The 20603-nt window shown below is 41.0% G+C and overlaps 2 protein-coding genes across 2 annotated transcripts in view; both read left to right on the top strand.

Moving 5' to 3' along the window:
* PSME4 (proteasome (prosome, macropain) activator subunit 4) overlaps positions 1–8911 on the top strand; it is a 133267-nt gene extending 124356 nt beyond the window's left edge. The window contains exons 43-46 of the mRNA XM_011967084.1: positions 3526–3688; positions 6060–6193; positions 6718–6856; positions 7392–8911. Of these exons, the coding sequence (XP_011822474.1) occupies positions 3526–3688; positions 6060–6193; positions 6718–6852 (432 nt within the window). The 3' untranslated portion in view covers positions 6853–6856; positions 7392–8911. The remainder of the gene's footprint in view (positions 1–3525; positions 3689–6059; positions 6194–6717; positions 6857–7391) is intronic.
* Positions 8912–12879: 3968 nt separating this feature from the next.
* Positions 12880–19871, top strand: GPR75 (G protein-coupled receptor 75). The gene is made up of 2 exons (XM_011967083.1): positions 12880–13087; positions 17723–19871. Exon 2 carries the CDS (start codon positions 17841–17843, stop codon positions 19461–19463), a length of 1623 nt encoding a protein of 540 aa, XP_011822473.1. The 5' UTR covers positions 12880–13087; positions 17723–17840; the 3' UTR covers positions 19464–19871.
* Positions 19872–20603: the final 732 nt, after the last annotated feature.

The raw sequence follows: 20603 nt of genomic DNA, 5'->3' as shown, positions 1-20603 counted from the left end.
AAAATAGATTTTACTCACAGGAAAGTAGGAATGGAAATTTCTCTACCTTCCTAATGAGCCTATTTATATTTCTTACATTCTGAGAGTGGATATTTTCTAGTCCCAGTAGTACTCACAGACTGGTTATAACAACTCTTAACAGGCTTCAATTAAAATATTTACAGCTGTGATTTTTTTTTTTTCCTAATTTCTTATTGTATTCTTTAAAAACTAACATAAAGGAGTAGAAAGGTTGAAACCTTGTCATTGTCTCCTAACTTTAATTATTATACCACTTGTATTAAAAATGTAGTTTTTAGGAGCTTCTTTTAGAACATTTTTATGGTGGGGTGGTTTTTTTTTTGTTTGATTTTTGTGTTTTTTTTGTGAGACCGAGTCTTGCTTTGTTCTCCAGGCTGTAGTGCAGTGGCACAATTATGGCTCGCTGCAACCTCTGCCTCCTGAGCTCAGGTGATCCTCCCACCTCAGCCTCCTGAGTAGCTGGGACAGTGGGCACTCGCCACCACATTATTATTGCCCAGGCTGGTCTTAAACTCCTGGGCTCAAGCAACCCACCCGCCTTGGCCTTATAAGTTATTTTTATGTTTTCTTCCATATAGAGGTTTAAACATAGCTGTTATGTAAACATAACCATGATGTTCATGAAAACTATCATTTTTTAAAGCAACATGTAATACCAAAAAGCAGTGATAATTTGCTAATTTCTATTCATTGATAGTATGGGGAGAAACAATGTTATCTAAATGAGAACTGTTTAAAGAAACCTTACGGTATTTAGTCTGGGCGCTGTGGCTCACGCCTGTAATCCCAGCACTTTGGGAGGCGGATCACGAGGTCAGGAGATCGAGATCACTCTGGCTAACATGGTGAAACCCCGTCTCTACTAAAAATACAAAAAAAATTAGCTGGGTGTGGTGACGGGAGCCTGTGGTCCTAGCTACTCAGGAGGCTGAGGCAGGAGAATGGCGTGAACCTGGGAAGTGGAGCTTGCCGAGATCATGCCACCGCACTCCAGCCTGAACGACAGAGCAAGACTCCATCTCAAAAAAAAAAAAAAAAAGAAAGAAAGAAAGAAAGAAACCTTACTGTATTTAAAGGAAAATTATTAGAAATAGAGGAAAAGAGTATGTTTTTAGTTGAGAAGGCTAAATCTATTCTTTCCTCACTTTTTAAAGTTAATTAATTATAGACACGTACCCTGGAGTAAAATATCTCAGAAATAGACCCTGTCACTGGAAAACAGCATAAATCAGTTGAAGGTGTTGGGGATCATTTGTTAGCAATTTAGAGTAAGGGAAAAATAAATTAAAACGTTTCATATTACAGTATATTTTTGATATAGTAAAGAGACTCACCTTCTCCCCCACTTTTTGGAGACAGAGTTTCACTCTTTTTGCCCAGGTTGGAGTGCACTGGTGTGATCTCAGCTCACTGCAACCTCCGTCCCCTGGGTTCAAGTGATTCTCCTGCTTTAGCCTCCTGAATAGGTGGGATTACAGGCACCTGCCACCACGCCCAGCTAATTTTTGTAGTTTTAGTAGAGACAGGGTTTTACAGTGTTGGCCAGACTGGTCTCAAACTCCTGACCTCAGGTGATCCACCCACCTTGGCCTCCCAAAGTACTAGGATACAGGCGTGAGCCACCATGCCCGGCCAACCCCCTCCCCCTTCCGCATTTTAAAAAATAAATTAGGAGAAAGTGGATTTGGATATTATTTATAGGAACATAATAGAAGCAGAAATGACTCTCTAAGCCTTTGAGTTAATAGATGTCACATCAAAACATGCACAGATCTGACTACTTAGAGTGGTAGTGGTATTATAATAATGTATACACTTAAAGACACTACATGCTATAAGCAATAAAAAGTCACACCTCCCAATAACCAGGAAAACGCAAACTTGAAACAATGAGGCATTTTTACCTACTTCTAATTTCGTGTTTTCCTCCCCTCACAAAACAAAAATGTGTAGTAATGAAAAGCAGTGTAAAGTATAATGGGTAGTTCACATTTAAGTTTTGTGTCATTATATGTTAGCACTGGCTTTTTTGAAAAGCAATAAATAGCCATAAAATTAACAGTAAAATTGTTTATATATTTACATTTACTAATCCCAATTTTCGTAATCTATTCTAAGAAAATATACTGCAGGCTGGGCACGGAGGCTTACACCTGTAGTCCCAGCACTTTGGGAGGCCAAGGCAGGAGGATTGCTTGAGCCCAGGAGTTGGAGACCAGCCTGGGCAACAGAGTGAGACCCATGTCTACAAAAACTAAAAACTTAAAAACTCAGAGTGAAAATATATACTATAATATGAAAAGTTACACAAATTACAAATATTTGTAGCATAGTGCTGAAAATATGAAAGCAATCTAGTCAGTAGTTAATTATGAAAATAAATTTTGGAGGCCGGGTGCAGTGGCTCACACCTGTAATCCCAACACTTTGGGAGGCCGAGGCGGGCAGATCGCGAGGTCAGGAGATCGAGACCATCCTGGGGAAACCCCTTCTCTACTAAAAATACAAAAACATAAATTAACCATGGTGTCAGGTGCCTGTAGTCCCAGCTACTCAGGAGGCTGAGGCAGGAGAATGGCGTGAACCCAGGAGGTGGAGCTTTCAGTGAGCCGAGATCGCGCCACTGCACTCCAGCCTGGGCGACAGAACGAGACTCCGTCTTAAAGAAAAAAAGAAAAAGAAAAGAAAAATTATGGCGTATAAGCTTTATAGGAAATAGTGCAACCAGTAAAACATTTTACAATGTATTTCATATGCTAGTGTAACGGACGCAGGAAAGAACGTTATGTACTCAACGGACTATGATGATAAACTTATGAAAAACCTTTTGAAGGAATACAACAGAGCAAAACATCTGTTTTTTAAAATTATCATTGTGTATTATGAACATTAAACATAAATGTTTGTGATTTATATGTGAAATGGTGCCTTTTTACTGCTTTTTTTCCAAAAAGTTGAGTTACCATTCCAATTTGAAATGAACTGTGTACACGCTTCATTTAGTGTTTGTGTAAACTGTGTTTATAATCTCACAGCAGCCTGTGAAATTCATAAGAATTAAACAGGATATAAGTCTCTATGATGTATGCCAATTACAGAAATTAGGTTGGTCTGTGCTTTGTTACTAACAAAAATAGCCAAGGCAGTGGCCTTCAGAGATGTACTCTGGGAAAACTTGATCTTAATGTCAGGCTCTGGCACTGCTTTTACAGTTATAGCCCTGATGAGAGCTATCAGTAGGGAAGATAATTTATGGAGAAATTTAATTTTTCTAAAAGAGGTAAAAGTTTACGCTCATAACCCTAATGTAGTTTTTATCCATTATGAGGCCACAGACTCAGAGAATCTGCTGAAAGCTCTATTAAGAAACTGCCAAAGAGCATACACAAAATTTGCATGCAATTTCAGGGAAAGTCTTCACCCCAGTTCCCACACTACCCCCTATCCTCCATTATTCCCTCAGACTTAGAATGTCAGTTCTAATAGACATAATTATATCTACAGGTTCGAGAAATGGCTGCTACTACCTTAAGCGGTCTGCTACAGTGTAACTTCCTTACCATGGACAGTCCTATGCAGATTCATTTTGAGCAACTTTGCAAAACAAAACTACCTAAGAAAAGAAAGCGAGACCCTGGTTCTGTAGGAGATACCATTCCTTCTGCAGGTAACATTGCTGGTAGAAAACACTCATATCCTGTTGGGAATTAATGAGGGTTAACCAGGCTTACTCATATTTATTGAATACTTGTATGTATGTGCCCAGGTCTATGCTAGGTATTGGGAAAAGTTTTCCCTACTTTTGAGGAATTTTGCATATAGAAAGCAGGACTTGGGAATGTAGAAAAGCTAAAATTGAGGTAAGTACAAAGGAACCTGTAGAACTGCTACCTAATAACTATTGTAATCAGTCTACCCTCCACCCAGAATAGCTTCATAAAAGAGATACTCAGATTAGTTATTTTGGAGGGCCTGAAATACCTGTTTTTGGAATTTAGAACTTAAATGTAGATGTACTGACAGAAAAAACTAAACAGAGCAAGCCTTGTTTTGATTTGGAGATGGGGATTATTTGGTCCTTCATTAGTCCTTTGGTGAGAGAGTGCAGAGTCATTGCAGGAGCTGCCAATCTAGTTGAATATAGACACAAGTTAAACACGAGAATAAGATCTGACTATTATGTCATGTTTAAAGAGAAATGTAAATGTGATTACAAAGATGCATCTTGCCACGTTAACTATAATCCTAATAGAAAATACATAAAAAGATTAATAGTAAGTAGGCATTTTATTGAATTTAGAGGAAGTGCTTAGAATATAAAACTTTTACTGCTGATTAGTGTTAATTATGTCATAAAGTTACCTAGTAACAGAATCCAATAAAATATCAATGTACGTTCTAGTATCTTTGCTTTTTGGGATATACATATGTATGTTTTATATATAATATAAACATATTTTATAATACATATATTTTGGAAACAGGATCTTCCACTGTCACCCAGGCTGGAGTGCAGTGGCATGATCTCGGCCCCCTGAAACCTCCACTTCCTGGGTTCAGGCAATTCTCATGCCTCTGTTAGCTGAGTAGCTAGAATTACAGGCGCGCACTACCACACCAGCTAATTATTTGTATGTTTAGTAGAGATGGGGTTTCACCATGTTGGTCAGGCTGGTCTTGGACTCCTGACCTCAAGTGATCCACCCACCTGGGCATTCTAGAATACTGGGATTACAGACGTGAGCCACAGCACCGGCCTGAGAACTCTATTTTTTAAATGATAAAGTGCCAAAGTATTTTTAGGTCTTTGTTACACCAAATGATATTGTTTACAATTTTGACCAGTCCAAATTCTCTTTTCCTTACCTTCAACTCTGTTTTCCATGTGTCACATATACACATGTAATATGTTTTAAAACACATGAATACACACACCTTTATTGAGAAACTGAGAATTTGAAACGACTTTAACTTACAGCACTACAGAAAGAATAGAGACCCTTTAGAATACAGACATGCTGCAATTCGCTGTTTTAAGAAATAGACCTTCTTCATACATGATGTGTTAACTAATGAATCAATGTATTCTGGGTAGGGTCGTCACATCCAGAAAAAAAGCTAATTTTGATTGGAGATTATTTTAGAATCAGGGATTGTACTGGCCTAGGTACAGTTATACTGTCATGGATGAACAACTATGGAAGTCTTGAAAAAATCTTTTTTTTTTTTTTGTTTTTTTTTTTTTGAGATAAGGTCTTGCTCTGTCGCCCTCCTTGGAGTGCAGTGGTTTTGAACAATAGCTCACTGCAGCCTTGACCTCCCAGGCCCAAGCGATCCTCCTGCCTCAGCCTCTTGTCCAGCTGGAACCACAGGCATGCACTGCCATGCCCAGCTAATTTTGTTTTTTTTTTTTTATTTTGAGATGGAGCCTCGCTCTGTGGCACAGGCTGGAGTGCAGTGGTACGATCTTGGCTCACTGCAACCTCTGCTTCCCCGGTTCAAATGCCTCTTGTGCCTCAGCCTCTGGGTATCTGTGACTTCACATGCCATCACACCCAGCTAATTTTTGTATTTTTAGTAGAGACAGGGTTTCGCCACGTTGGCCAAGCTGGTCTTGAACTCTTGACCTCAGGTGATCCACCTGTCCTGGCCTCTCAACGTGCTGGGATTATAGGCATGAGCCACCATGCCTGACTGCCATCTAATTTTAAAAATGTATTTTTGGAGAGACAGGTTCTCACTTTGTTGCCCTGACTGGTCTCAAATTCCTGGCCTCAAGTGATCCTCCCACCTTGGCCTCCCAGAGTGCTGGGATTACAGGTATGAGCCACTGTGCCTGGCTGACAAATTCTTAAATACAGTATTATTTTTAGTTTAGCCTTAAAATCAAGTTTTTGATGTGTATACATGTAGATTCATTTTAAATGCAGAAATTCACATATTGAAAACAACATAATTGAAAACTAATTTTATTTCACTGTCACAAGTGCATTAGAGACATGTAAATATTTGCACATATGTTGCTGTTTTCTTTGCAGAGTTGGTCAAACGCCATGCTGGGGTGCTAGGACTTGGCGCATGTGTTCTTTCTAGTCCTTACGATGTTCCCACCTGGATGCCCCAGCTCCTCATGAATCTCAGTGCACATCTAAATGATCCTCAGCCTATTGAGGTACAGTTCTTCCTTATTAGTTTGTACATGTAGTATCAGTGATGTTTTCTAAGAAACCATAATAATAATTTCCTATACACTCTGAACTAACTGCTTTCATAAAGCTACTGCCTCTTCCAGGGCTCAGTCTGTTCACCAGTAATTATTTAAAAATTACAGAGACCTTGCTGCCATGGATATTTGAGATCTTTTGGTAGTCAGGAAATTATTGTAGCTTCTATCCCTCCCAGTTCAATGGAAGTAAAGTACTGTCACTATAGCTGTGATAAATTTTATGTTTCTATTTTTCTAGCACTGCAAAGTATTTTACTGGAAGCTAGTATTAAATAGGAAATTATGATGGCATTTTTAGTAACTCAAAAGACCATTGACTTTGTCCTTCTCATCGGCTTTTTGGTTTTGTAGCATTTGGTATTGTGTGAGATCTGAAGTCTAGAGGGATGGTAATTTAACTAAAAATATCCTACATATGATCCTGGTTGTCCAGAGAGGTTAAAAACGTATGTGGATTGTCTACTTTACAGATGACTGTAAAAAAAACCTTATCCAATTTCCGAAGGACTCACCATGACAACTGGCAGGAACACAAACAGCAATTCACTGATGACCAACTGCTTGTTCTCACCGATCTTCTTGTGTCACCATGCTATTATGCATAGAAAGGTAAGTCGGCAAAGTTCTGAATTTAAAGACGTGACATCCTCAGGCAAATGTCATTGGTTTGGTGACTGAGAAGTAGGTATTTATTGTTTTATTTTTTCTTTTTGCTGACATTCTTAGATGTCAGTGTTTAGATAAAGTTTGATGGTGGGGGTTGTTTGTTTTTAAACATGGCTTTTGCCACAGCCATTGGAAATGAGAATTTTTCTGTGCCTCCTTGCTTTAGGTATAAAGCAGAGAAAATGTGTGACAGCTTTTGAACCTTTGTAAATGAGTGGTGTCAGTAGTTTGGGAATAGTTAGATAAAGGAAAATAAATCTTAGTCTTAGTTGCCTCCTGGGTGGGACTGGGACATTTTGTGTGGCCCTGAGGACTCTGGGTTCTAGAAAGTTGTGAGAACATTTCATCTGGATTCTTACACCCATTCTGTTAAAGAGGGAGCCTTTCTACTGGAATAGGAAGAATAAAATTTCATGTATTGGGCTTTTAGAGTTGGATGTCCTGTTACCTAATTGAAATTTTTTCCTCCCTGATACAGATGACTAGTCCTCACTTCAGGCTCTTTTCATCAAAAATTCCACACCCTCAGGTACCATCTGTGGTGGCTCTCTGCAAGTTTTAAAACTGCCTCTGCTGAGCTCTCATCATTTTGGTGGTTTCTGTGTTAGATCTCATTAGTGTGCATTCCACAGCTTCTCAGTTGCCATTTGATTTCCTAACTTGTCCGGAAGTGTTTCCAGAATACTGATCACTTTTTTTTTTTTGAGGCATCTGACAAAGTCACAAAGTCTCAGACTAGAAATAATTACCCAGTATGATCATGGCATCCAAGACCAGAGTCTCGGAACTCATTAAGAAACAGTTGACTTGGAATGGAGAATGCCCATCTGTCACACAGGTCCTGTCATTTCATTCTTCTCAAGTTATTTTCAATTCTTCCCAAATGGCTGCTGGATTTAGATGGTAGTAGGGCTGTGGGCCATAAATCTGAAGCCTTGAGAACCTTGGGTCTGGAGAGCCATGAAGAGGGAAGGAAAAGAGGGCAAGTCCTGAACCTAACCAATGACCTGATGGATTGCTCGACCAAGACACAGAAGTGAAGTCTGTGTCTGTGCACTTCCCACAGACTGGAGTTTTTGGTGCTGAATAGAGCCAGTTGCTAAAAAATTGGGGATTTGGTGAAGAAATTTCTGATTGTTGTGTGTATTCAATGTGTGATTTTAAAAATAAACAGCAACAACAATAAAAACCCTGACTGGCTGGTTTTTCCCTGTATTCTTTACAACTATTTTTTGACCCTCTGAAAATTGTTATACTTCACCTAAATGAAAGACTGCTGTGTTTGTGGAAATTTTGTAATTTTTTTTCTTTATTTTGTTCTCTCTTCCTTTTTATTTTGCCTGCAGAATCGTTGAGAGACTAATAAGGCTTGATATTTAATTGATTTGTTTAATATATGTTATATAAATGTAAAAGATTGTATAAACTGTAGAGATAGCATTGGCAAGACTTTGTACAGATGCAACCTTTTACACAACATCATTGTGTAATTTGTAAAGATTCACATGTAGTTCTTTATTATAGTGATTTTGGGCTTTTGTACCCACTGAATGCCATTTTTTGTGTTTTTAAATTATTTTCTTTTATCTTTCCTTGTTATAAAAACTGAGATGTGGGGTTTTTCTCTTTTTTTCAGTTCATTTATCATTAGAATGTCTGAACTTTTATGTAACGTTTTTGTGTGCATCTCTCAATGCTAACACCACATGTTTGCGTATGACAAGTTTATAGAGTGAAAGGTATCTTCTAGATTGAAATAATTCACAAATCGGTGAATATCATCTTGGAACACACCCTGTACAGTCTTCCTTAAAGGAACACTACAGTATATTTTTAGTATCTACATGCTGAATGACTCAGTACAGACCTAAGCACAGCAGTGGTCCTGGTACAGTATTTAAGTGTCAGCATACACAGGCGTAATCCCTGTATAAAGTAGTGCCAAATTGATTTCAACTGTGTAACTAGTTTAAAACCCAATAAATGGATTGTTTTTAACACCTGGCTTTTGTCTTCATTAAGAGGAGAAGACAGTTCTGTAGGCAGTGACTCCTGTGGATTTCATTTTGCAGCTATAGATTTGTATCTGTAAATGTATGTCCTCTGACTAGTATAAATTTTCTAGGTCTGCCCTGTACAATACAGTAGCTACTAGCCACATCTGACTGTTTATATTTAATTAAATAAAAAGTTTATTCCCTCAGTCTCACTGGCATATTTTAAATACTCTTTAGCCACATGTAGCTAGTGGTTACCACACTGAATAGCATCGATGAACTTTTCCATCATCACAGAAAGTTCACCTAGCACTGACCTAAGTGATTGATTATTTTTGTGTAGGGGTGTGGGAGACAGAATTTTGCTCTGTCATCCAGGCTGGAGTGCAATGGCACAATCTCAGCTTACTGCAACCTTTGCCTCCCGCATTTAAGCAATGTTCATGCCTTAGTGTAGCTGGGACTGTAGGCATACACCACCACGCCTGGCTGATTTTTGTATTTTAGTAGAGACAGTTTCATCATGTTGCCCAGGCTGGTGTCAAACTCCTGAGCTCAGGCAGTCCACCTGCCTCAGACTCCCAAAGTGCTAGGATTACAGGCATGAGCCACTGTACCTGGTCCTAAGTGATTGGTTCTTAAATTGATGTGCCTAAGAATCATGAGGGGATTTGGTTAGAATGTACATGGAATTCATTGTTCCCACTTCATGATATCAATGCCTGCCTGAGGCCACACATTGAGAAGTGAGGCTTTACATTGTATGTTGACCACTTCAGCTTTTTCTAATTAAGCTGTATGAAACTGCGTTAGCCGTGGTTCCTAAATGGGAACTTTAAAAAAACATCTAAGATACTGGGTGCCCTCTCTGTTCCTCAATGAAAACTTCTCTAGCAGGGGTGCTCAGGCATAACAGTATTAGAAGCTCTATGATGATTCAGTTGTTCAGCTAGGATTGAGAACCACACAAAACCCACCACAGACCTAAAAACAGGGTACCCTGAGTGCCTAACATGCTCCCAGGTCATTCTGATTCTGGGTTTGGAAGTTGCTTACTACTTTGATATTTCCCCCAGTGACACTGTCCTGTGAATTAAATTTTTACCAATAGGAAAAATGAAATTTTTTACCAGGAGGGAAAAGGAGAAGGGGGGGAGAAAAGAGTTGCATGGCTTATATGGTCTAAGATAGTTCTTAAAATGTATATGGTGCATTAAAAAGCATGAGAAGGACCGCAGGAACTGTGTTAAGGGTGGTAACAAGGTTTACTAGAGGAGGAGGGGTGAGGCTGACCTGTGTTTGGAAGTCACTGTTGACTGGGCATGGAAGAGAGCATGGGCCGCTCTATGGGGGTGGATGAGAAGTGAGGGGAAGAAAAAACCTGTATGTATTTTTCTAAGGTCAAATACATCTTTAGTTTCTGAATGGATCCTTTAGAAAGCAAAGACTGCAGATTGTGCTTCAAAATTTAGGAGGAAAATTAACTCACCTATTAATGTAAATGACTGAAAGTTTACGTGCAAATATATGAGAAAGCTGTTTTCAAATATTTGAAATACTTATCATTACCAAGCCGTTTAAGCTGCAGGGCACTTTTGGTAATTAGTAGTGTGGCCAGAAGGACCAGAGAGCAATTTTGTTTTATTAAAAAATTAACTTTCGGCCAGGCGCAGTGGCTCACATCTGTAATCCCAGCACTTCAGGATCGCTTGAGCCCAAGAGTTTGAAACCAGCCTGGGTAACAGAGAAAGACCTATTTCTACAAAAAATGCAAAAAAATAGCTGGGCATGGTGGTGCGTGCCTGTAGTCCCAGCTATTTGGGAGGCTGATGTGGGAGGCAGAGGTTACAGTGAACTGAGATCAGGCCACTGCACTCCAGCTTGGGTGACAGAATGATACCTTGTCTCACAAAAATAAAAAAATAAAAAAATCGTGAGCTGTCATCATGGGAAAAGTAACTTTTTCTACATAGTCTTTGTAATTGTTTTTGTAGACTTTGTCTCTTAGTATATCCTAATTGTTTTAAGTGTTCCTTTTTAACATCAGGGTTGTCTTCAGTTTCCTGTACTACGAATTACACCACAGTGCACATTTTCATACCTTTATGCTTTAAAACTCTTCTTTTGTTGGAGTAGTTCCAAGGAGTAAGAGATGCTTAGGTCAAGAACTTTTTTTTTTTTTTTTTTTTTGAAGACCATTTTGACAGCTCTCATATATGCTGTTTTCCTTAAAGTGCACATGTGTCAATTTGCATTGCAATAATAAGAGTGTATTAGAAGAATGCTAGTGTCAGGGCAGATTGATAGCCAATTCATGATCTATAATTAGCCCTGCTTATTTATTTGCAGATTTTCCATTTTTTTACTACCAATGTTTTTTCCAATTTCGCTCACTTATGGATTTTATAGATATACTAGTTTTAGCCTTGTTGAATGGTTCTAGCTAGTTCTGGAACTTTGATAAGTTCTGATTTCCTCTTCATCTCTAGAATCCTTTATGATTTGTGGTTTTTTGTTTGTTTTCAGTTTGAGACCATTTCTCCGGTAAGGTGTAACTCTGATGGTCTCAATCCAGCCCAGACCTGTTGTAATCTCCATTCATATAGCCAAATGCCTGGAAATGGACTAGCATTTATTTATGCAGTAGCTAATTTATATACAGAGGTATATACTTTTGATCAGAATTCCCACTCCAAATGCTAATGAGTATTTTTCTGTTGATTTTTTGTGGGACTCAAGGTTACCATTATTGACAACATACATTGGAACTGCTTCATTGCAAGTGGTTGGGAAGTGGAATATGTGGAAACTGGAAAACTTTCTTGAAGTTATTTCTAAACAGAATTCTGATAGGATACTCAGCTCCTGGACTGAATAATAAACTATCCAGCCTCTTCATGTTTTTTGTTTTTTCGGGTTTGTTTGTTTGTTTTATGAAAGCATAGGGAACTGAAGAAATTGCATTAATTAAATTACTTGATACTTGCTAGTTCTGTTTTAAAAAGATAAACCGTTAGCTTAAATGAAGAATCCAGTAGCAACATTCTGAGTATTTCATCTGAACAGAATCAACTTTGGTTTTCTGGTAACCAGAGTGAATGAAGCACAGGGCCTTCAAATAACATTCTCTGTTTCTAAATAGCATCCCTGAGGTTAGAAAAGTAGTAAGATCCTAGTTAGCCAGGTTGGGATACTGAAGGAGGAAGAGTTTAACTGGTTTTATTTTGTACCCATAATAGCAGACATACTTAGGAGTGTTACTTGATTGTTCAGACTAAAACCTATCTTAGGAGTTCATTATTTTGGACATGTATGAATTGTAGAAGAAAGAGAGGATAGTAGTTTTAGTTTTGTGTTTTTGCTTACTAAAATTAGCCTATACATTGCACTATGACTTATTAAGATTTTTTACATTCAATATAGTATTAAGTAATACATTAATATCCATGATTCCTGGGCTTGGTCGTTTTATTTGCATGGGCAGTTTCTTTATACTTTTCATGTTTCCTGCCAATTAGTCCCCTTGCTGAGTTCCTTCACTTAATTCACTAATACCTTAAGAGAGCTTAGGTGAGTTCAAATTGGTTTAATTTAAATTATATTACAATGACTTGATTTGTAAAATCTAGGTCTCAAAGTTCCAAACTGGAAGCCGCCGCCAATTTCAGGGAACGAGGAGGAGGTGGGCTGCGGGCAGGGTAAGCAGCCGATTGACCCAGGTAATCAAACCTGGGTCCCTGCGTGCCATCAGTACCCCTATCTTTCCCTTCCTTCCCACTCCACTTTGCTCTGCGTTTCAGGTTTTGGCTATATCAGGAAGCCTGGGTTCCCCAAACAGCAAAACTGCGAGCCTGAAAAACCTTCTGGCTCAAGCGCCCCTCGTGCGGCGGGCAGCGGAAGTGTCCGGGCTCTGGGCCGCGGGAGGCCGGCGGCGGAGGCGCGGAGGGTGCGGGGCGCAGGCGGGCCGCCAGGCCCGGTGTCCGGCGGAGGGGGCGGTGCCCTGGGCGTCTCCGTGACTGCGCCTCTGCGCCCGCGTCTTGCCGCGGCTCCCGGGATGCGCGGAGGCGGTGGCGATGGCGATGATGCCTCTAGTCCTGCATCATCCGGAGCGGCAGGCGGAGCTGGGGTCCGGACTGCGAGATGGAGGAGGAGGGGAGGCGCTGCGGCCACCTGGCAGGTGAGAGGCCGCGGGCCCCTGGAGGAGGACGACCCCACGATGCTGGGAACGGCTCCCGGAGACCGGCGGGATAGCTAGGAGCGCGGCTGCGCAGGGCCAGGCCCAGCTCCGCGTACCTGTCTTCCTGGTGCGGCCTGCAGGGTAGCCTTCTCGCCCGTCCTTGCCGGTTCCCAGGCTCTGCTCAGCCGTGGAATCCCCCAACCAACCAACGCCCCTACCCGGCTGAGCCCTCCTAACCCATCACGCCTCTGCGGATTCGTTTACAAGCTTACCTGGCCCGACCTAGTAGGCCCTCCTTACCGTCACCTCACCCTTGTCCGGGAAGCGCCTCCCCACCGCAAGCCCCTCACGGGGGGTCGACCTCCCCTGCCTGCAGTTTCCCACTCTGTCCTCAGGCTGAGGGCTCCATGGCCTCTTCATCCCTCCCATCAAATGACTCAGGCCTTCCCATCCCATTAGCTGCTCCGGGTTCAGTGTAGTTCTGCTGGATAGAAAGAGCAAGGGCTTTGAAATCCGATGAATCTGGCTCGACTCTTAGTGACCTTGGGGAAGTTATCTAACCTCCCTGAGGTTTTCCTGATCAACAGAAATACAATGGGAATCACAATAATACAGAACCTTGCTCTCTCTGAGGGTTAGGCTCTGAAAATGCTAACCTAAGACATTCTGAGGGGGGCGCGAGGAATGGGTTGGAAGAATTCAGGTCGTGAGTTAACTTATAAAAGCCCCTATAACATGTTTTAATATTTACTAAAAATTTAAACAGCACACTAGGTATATCACAGGCTGTTCACACATCTTAATGGAAAATCATTGCCACTCAAATTATACAATAAATTTTCATCAATATTCTTTGCTTACTTCAGGATGTCTCAGTTGTAAGAATATGCATGTGAATTCGTTCTGTCTTACTGCAGCTAATATGCATGCTTAAGACTGGTGTTCCAACTGAAAGTCTTTCTGATTTTATGACTTTAATCACATCTTCTTCCATAACCTATTCTCCGTCTCAAAGATAAAGAGTAGCTTGTATGTTTGCATTGCAGATAACATGGGTAACCTTTATTTAATATTTAAGAGTAGCAAATCAGTATTAATTTACTCCCCTTCCAAAATCACTTTTATTTTCTGCCATCATCATGTCGTTCCAAATTATGGTCACAGCCTCCTCTTTCTTAAAGTCTCAGGGGTTACTACTAAGACCTGAGTTTACTTTCCCTCAATTTTCTTGATTTCTATTACACTACAGTGTTTCTGCAAACCTTTTCGTCTATTCTGTCCTCTGCTTTTTCTCCCTTTTCTCTTCCCAGCCCATGATTCCTTCTTTTTTCTAATTTGAGATAATTTGAGATATAGGAGTGACTTATGATTACATTATATGTGCACTACGATTATCAAGTTTGCCAAAAAGATACGTAGAAGAGTGTGTGTGTGTGTGTGTGTCTATCTGTACTACATAGATGTAGATATAGCTATATAGATATATTAGAATTTCAGATTCCACAAAGTTTCAGCGGGGAAGGGGTTGCAATACCTATTCATAGGATTATTGTGAGAATGAAATAAAGCTTGATAATTTATGTAAAGCCTCTAGAATAGGTGCCTGGTGTGTAATAACCACTGAATACTGCTGACCTGGGGATGCCTCCCAAAAAGGTTTTTTTGTTGTTCGGCTTAGCACGGTGGTGAAGAGTGTGGAAGAGCAACTGCTTAGATTCAAGTCCATGTTCCACCACTTTAAATAACTTCTCTTTGACTTGGTTTCCTCAACTGCAAAATGGAGATGTTATACCAAATATTTCAGGGTTTCGTGAGGACCCAATAAGCTAATAGTGTAGAACATTGAGAACAGTATCTGGCACATCCTAAGCTCTTGATAAAATTAATATACTAATAATGATGCTGATAATTATACTGCCATTGTTATTTCCTGACCTAGAATTCTTATTTTTTTAAATTTATTGAAGGCTGGGTGCAGTGGCTCACACCTGTAATCTCAGCACTTTGGGAGGCCAAAGCAGGCAGATCGCTTGAGCCCAGACGTTGGAGACCAGCGAGGGCAACATAGTGAGACCCCCATCTCTATTAAAAATATATATACTGAAAATTTTAAAATTTGTTGGAAAAATGTAACTGTACAAAACGTGAAAGTTGCCTCTCCTCTACCCCAAATCACCTTTTTTCCTGCTGCCTCCTATTCTTGACTTACGTTAGTGTTTCATCATCTCATTTTTCTCTTAATCCCTTTTTCCAAATATCTCTTAGCCTGAAGTCTTCATAACTTCTGTCATCTCACTTCATTATTACCTAGTTACGTTTCATTTCTCTTAGCATCCTAATTCCAGACTCTTCATTCTTCTAACTTCCCCAGGCCAAATTCCTGCATCCCTCTTCACCCCTCTTCATTTCTCTACTTCCAAGGAAACCCTTGGAGATGAGGGGGTTAGAGACACCAGTATCACCTCCCTGCTCTTCCTGCCTCCTCAAATTGTGTTTTCTCTTCTACTTCTCTTTTCATAAATTAGCTCTAGTCCTCCCGTTAGCAATTTTAAAAAAACAGTAAAAAGTTGTCATTCTCACTATATAGGTATCAAAAGTGTTCAGAAACAAGTATACAGCCTTTAAGTGGAAATAGAGCTGTCTGGTACTATTTTTAAAAAATTCTAACCATCAAAAAACAAAAGTTCAGGATTTTCTTCTCTTATGGAACTTTTATTTAAAAGGAAAGTATAGAAAAGCTGGTCTCACTTTCCCGTGGACAAATTCACCGTATCGTCCTGATCTGTACCATATGAACGTTAAGAGTATAGATGAAGATATCTTCTTCCTTGATGAAGGACACCAGTCAATTATATGGATTTCCCAGGACTGGTATATGTCTGATAGTCACTGGCATGGCTGTACCTGTTGTTAAATGCAGAGAGACCTCTCTATTGGGTAGTCCATAGCTGCAAATTGGAGCCCCAGGTAATCCCTGACTGACCTGGTTCATTCCTCTATACCCCCTTCATCTGGCAACTAAAGGGTTAACAGCTGGGATCCAGCTTGAGCTTGTGGTTAAGTACACTGAACATCAGCCCTGGACCTCCACAGTGCCACTGATTATTCCTAAAATTCTAGATTAAGGCAAACGCTTTTTGGTTGTCAAGAACATAGTGTTGTCTCCAAGGAACAGCTTAGCCGGTCCCACCAGAAGCATCTGTTGGGAGCAGGTTGGGCACCAAGCCATGCAGGACTTTGGGATTTAGGACAATGTAGATTTGTGTGAGTGCACATTAAGTCTCATTGCAAAATAGAAAAAAAGAAGTTAGGAAAGCAAGAAGTTATTCTTTTAAAGTAGTGACTGTGCCTTACTCATCCTAGCACTTAGCACCTGGCATAATACTGGCATATGGTATACACATAATTAATGTAAATTGAGTGAACAAATGCAGGAATGGGTGCATGCCTCCTGCTTCACCATCAGGATATTCTTGTTGGGTTGATGGTAACTCACATTTATATAGCAGTTTAGACTTTACAATGTGGTGCTTTGCACCTTGTAAATTTCTAGTATAATTCCAACATCCTTGGTTACTTCCAGTTTTCCCCCTCACATGTAGTTGTACACAAGGTTTTTTTCCCAAAGGAGAATATGCAGTTAATTGGCCAAGACATTGCAAGCTGGGGGAAAAATTATGAATACTGGGAAATAAAGGATTCTTCACAGGGAATGAAACAGGATTTGTTAATGATTTATGGGAAATATGTGAAGGGCCACATTATGCATCAACAATACCCTCCAACCTGTATTTCAAGCACGTGCAGTTTTTTGCCTCAGTGTCTCTCCTGCAAAGACCCACCCCCACTTCTCCTAGCCTGTCTGTCCCCACTCCATACCCCCGACCTTTCATCCAGCTGGCCCCTACTCGCTAAAGCGCCCTTCATCCTTTCCCAGCTCCCTTTCCACGTTGGAGTAGGTTCCCCCCTTCCATGCTCTCATAGCACCCTGCAACCTTATTAGGCTATAATTACATAGTTAGATTGATCTCCAACTAGATTGTGATCTCTTTGATGGAGAGGTTACGTTCTTGTATATCTTCAGTGCCTGACACAGAAGTGTTTCTAAAAGTAACATCTGCACACCCCTCAAACAGAATCACAAGGGGCGAGGCCAAGAAATCTGCTCTCCAAGTGATAACTTAAACTTTTTAACATGCTCTCCAGGTGACACTTAAACTCGTTTGAAAACCTCTGTGTCATACAACTAAATATTAGCTGGATTAATGCATCTGTTTGTATCTTTTTCTGTGTTGGGCCTTGTGAGGAGAAATGCTTTCTGTGCACCAAGTCAGAGCTGAAAAATTCTAGTGCTTTCGTTAAAAAGAGAGAGAGAGAGAGAGCTGGGTTTGGTGGTGCATGCTGTAGTCCCAGCTACTTAGGAAGCTAAGCCACGAGGACTACTTGAGCACAGGAGTTCAAGTTCAGCCTGGGCAACATGGCAAGACCCCATCGCTAATAAATGAATAAATTTTTCTCTCAAGGTGACAGATATTAGTACTAATACTATTACTACTAATAATGAGATCACTGTATGAATTCCTTTGTTTCTACATTAATCCCTTTCTGTTTCTGGGTATGCATTTTTGTGTGTAGGCTCATCTGCCTTGGGCCTCTTTTGTCACATATTGTTCATATTGTTCGTCTGTGAGCTGAGGTCCTGACTCACTGCGTGTTTTTGGGGAGTAGAAGAAGGAGACATTTCTCTCTGAAGATGAACTCAACAGGCCACCTTCAAGATGCCCCCAATGCCACCTCGCTCCATGTGCCTCACTCACCGGAAGGAAACAGCACCTCTCTCCAGGAGGGTCTTCAGGATCTCATCCACACAGCCACCTTGGTGACCTGTACTTTTCTACTGGCGGTCATCTTCTGCCTGGGTTCCTACGGCAACTTCATTGTCTTCTTGTCCTTCTTCGATCCAGCCTTCAGGAAATTTAGAACCAACTTTGATTTCATGATCCTGAACCTGTCCTTCTGTGACCTCTTCATTTGTGGAGTGACGGCACCCATGTTCACCTTTGTGTTATTCTTCAGCTCAGCCAGTAGTATCCCAGATGCTTTCTGCTTCACTTTCCATCTCACCAGTTCCGGCTTCATCATCATGTCCCTGAAGACAGTGGCAGTGATTGCCCTGCACCGGCTCCGCATGGTGTTGGGGAAGCAACCTAATCGCATGGCCTCGTTTCCCTGCACCGTCCTCCTCACCCTGCTTCTCTGGGCCACCAGCTTCACCCTTGCCACCTTGGCTACCTTGAAAACCAGCAAGTCCCACCTCTGTCTTCCCATGTCCAGTCTGATTGCTGGAAAAGGGAAAGCCATTTTGTCTCTCTATGTGGTCGACTTCACCTTCTGTGTTGCTGTGGTCTCTGTCTCTTACATCATGATTGCTCAGACCCTGCGGAAGAACGCTCAAGTCAGAAAGTGTCCCCCTGTAATCACAGTCGATGCTTCCAGACCACAGCCTTTCATGGGGGTCCCTGTGCAGGGAGGTGGAGATCCCATCCAGTGTGCCATGCCGGCTCTGTATAGGAACCAGAATTACAACAAACTGCAGCACGTTCAGACCCGTGGATATACCAAGAGTCCCAACCAGCTGGCCACCCCTGCAGCGAGCCGACTCCAGCTGGTATCAGCCATCAACCTCTCCACTGCCAAGGATTCCAAAGCCGTGGTCACCTGCGTGATCATTGTGCTGTCAGTCCTGGTGTGCTGTCTTCCACTGGGAATCTCCTTGGTACAGGTGGTTCTCTCCAGCAATGGGAGCTTCATTCTTTACCAGTTTGAATTGTTTGGATTTACCCTTATATTTTTCAAGTCAGGATTAAACCCTTTTATATATTCTCGGAACAGTGCAGGGCTGAGAAGGAAAGTGCTCTGGTGCCTCCAGTACATAGGCCTGGGTTTTTTCTGCTGCAAACAAAAGACTCGACTTCGAGCCATGGGAAAAGGGAACCTCGAAGTCAACAGAAACAAATCCTCCCATCATGAAACAAACTCTGCCTACATGTTATCTCCAAAGCCACAGAAGAAATTTGTGGACCAGGCTTGTGGCCCAAGTCATTCAAAGGAAAGTGTGGTGAGTCCCAAGATCTCTGCTGGACATCAACACTGTGGTCAGAGCAGCTCAACCCCCATCAACACTCGGATTGAACCTTACTACAGCATCTATAACAGCAGCCCTTCCCAGGAGGGGAGCAGCCCATGTAACTTACAGCCAGTAAACTCTTTTGGATTTGCCAATTCATATATTGCCATGCATTATCACACCACTAATGACTTAATGCAGGAATATGACAGCACTTCAGCTAAGCAGATTCCAGTTCCCTCTGTTTAAAGTCATTGAGGCTATAGGATCTTATTTTTGTTTCTGATACTAATGGACTTTATTCTAACTTTGAGTTCAGTGACGGATCAAAACCTAAAAGATTCAACTGAAAAGTTGGCAGTTATGGTTTTCTTTCGTCTGATGTGTCAGTATGTGTTGATTTGCTTTGTAGTTTGTTGACATCTTAAGATTTGATGTGAAAGTTTTAGATTTTTACCTTGATCTTTGCCCCAGTCTTTTGTACCAAACCTTTAAATAGATGCCAGGAATGAAGCTACTGTGTTAAAGTAGAAAGTCAACCGATTTTTATGATTTGAGTCAGTGTTATGTGTCTTCAAAATAAGATACTGACTGGACTTTTTTAAAGAATGTGAAGGTGTGATTTTTGCTGAGGTGTTATTTTTATTAAATGAATTGTAAATTTTGATTTTTTGAAGTGTTGAAATTGGGAACACTATATCTTTTTGGTAGCAGGTTGATTTGAATAAATAATATATTGTTAGCTGGGTGCAGTGGTGTGCACCTGTAGTCCTAGCTACTTGGGAGGCTGAGGCAGGAGGATCACTTGAGCTCGGGAGTATGAGTCCAGCCTGGGCAACACAGCAAGACCCTGTCTCTAAAAGAAATGTATATATTCTTTTTTTTCTTTTTTCTTTTTTTGAGACAGAGTTTCACTCTTGTTGCCCAGGCTGGAGTGCAATGGCACAATCTCGGCTCACCGCAACCTCCACCTCCCGGGTTCAAGCGATTCTTCTGCCTCAGCCTCCCGACTAGCTGGGATTACAGGTGCATACCACCATGCCTGGCTAATTTTTGCGTTTTTAGTAGAGACAGGGTTTCTCTGTGTTGGTCAGGCTGGTCTTGAACTCCTGACCTTAGGTGATCCGCCTGCCTTGGCCACCTAAAGTGCTGGGATTACAGGCGTGAGCCACTGCACCCAGCCAGAAATATATATATTCTTAAGGCAGAAAAGGAGATAACTCTGTCTTTACCAAAAACACTCACATAGGCATTAGGTACTTTTCTTTCATAGGACAGTCAACTAAGAACATAGTAGTGTGATTATTGCCATTTCTTATTATAGACATATTTTATGTCAATTGAGTAGGTTTACAGTTCTTTTGAAAAAGAAATATGTTTGGGCCAGGC

Source organism: Mandrillus leucophaeus, unplaced genomic scaffold (genome assembly GCF_000951045.1).
Source record: "Mandrillus leucophaeus isolate KB7577 unplaced genomic scaffold, Mleu.le_1.0 Scaffold786, whole genome shotgun sequence".
Lineage (NCBI taxonomy): Eukaryota > Metazoa > Chordata > Mammalia > Primates > Cercopithecidae > Mandrillus > Mandrillus leucophaeus.
Note: the sequence above shows the minus strand (reverse complement) of the source record. Positions and strands in the feature narration are given on the sequence as shown.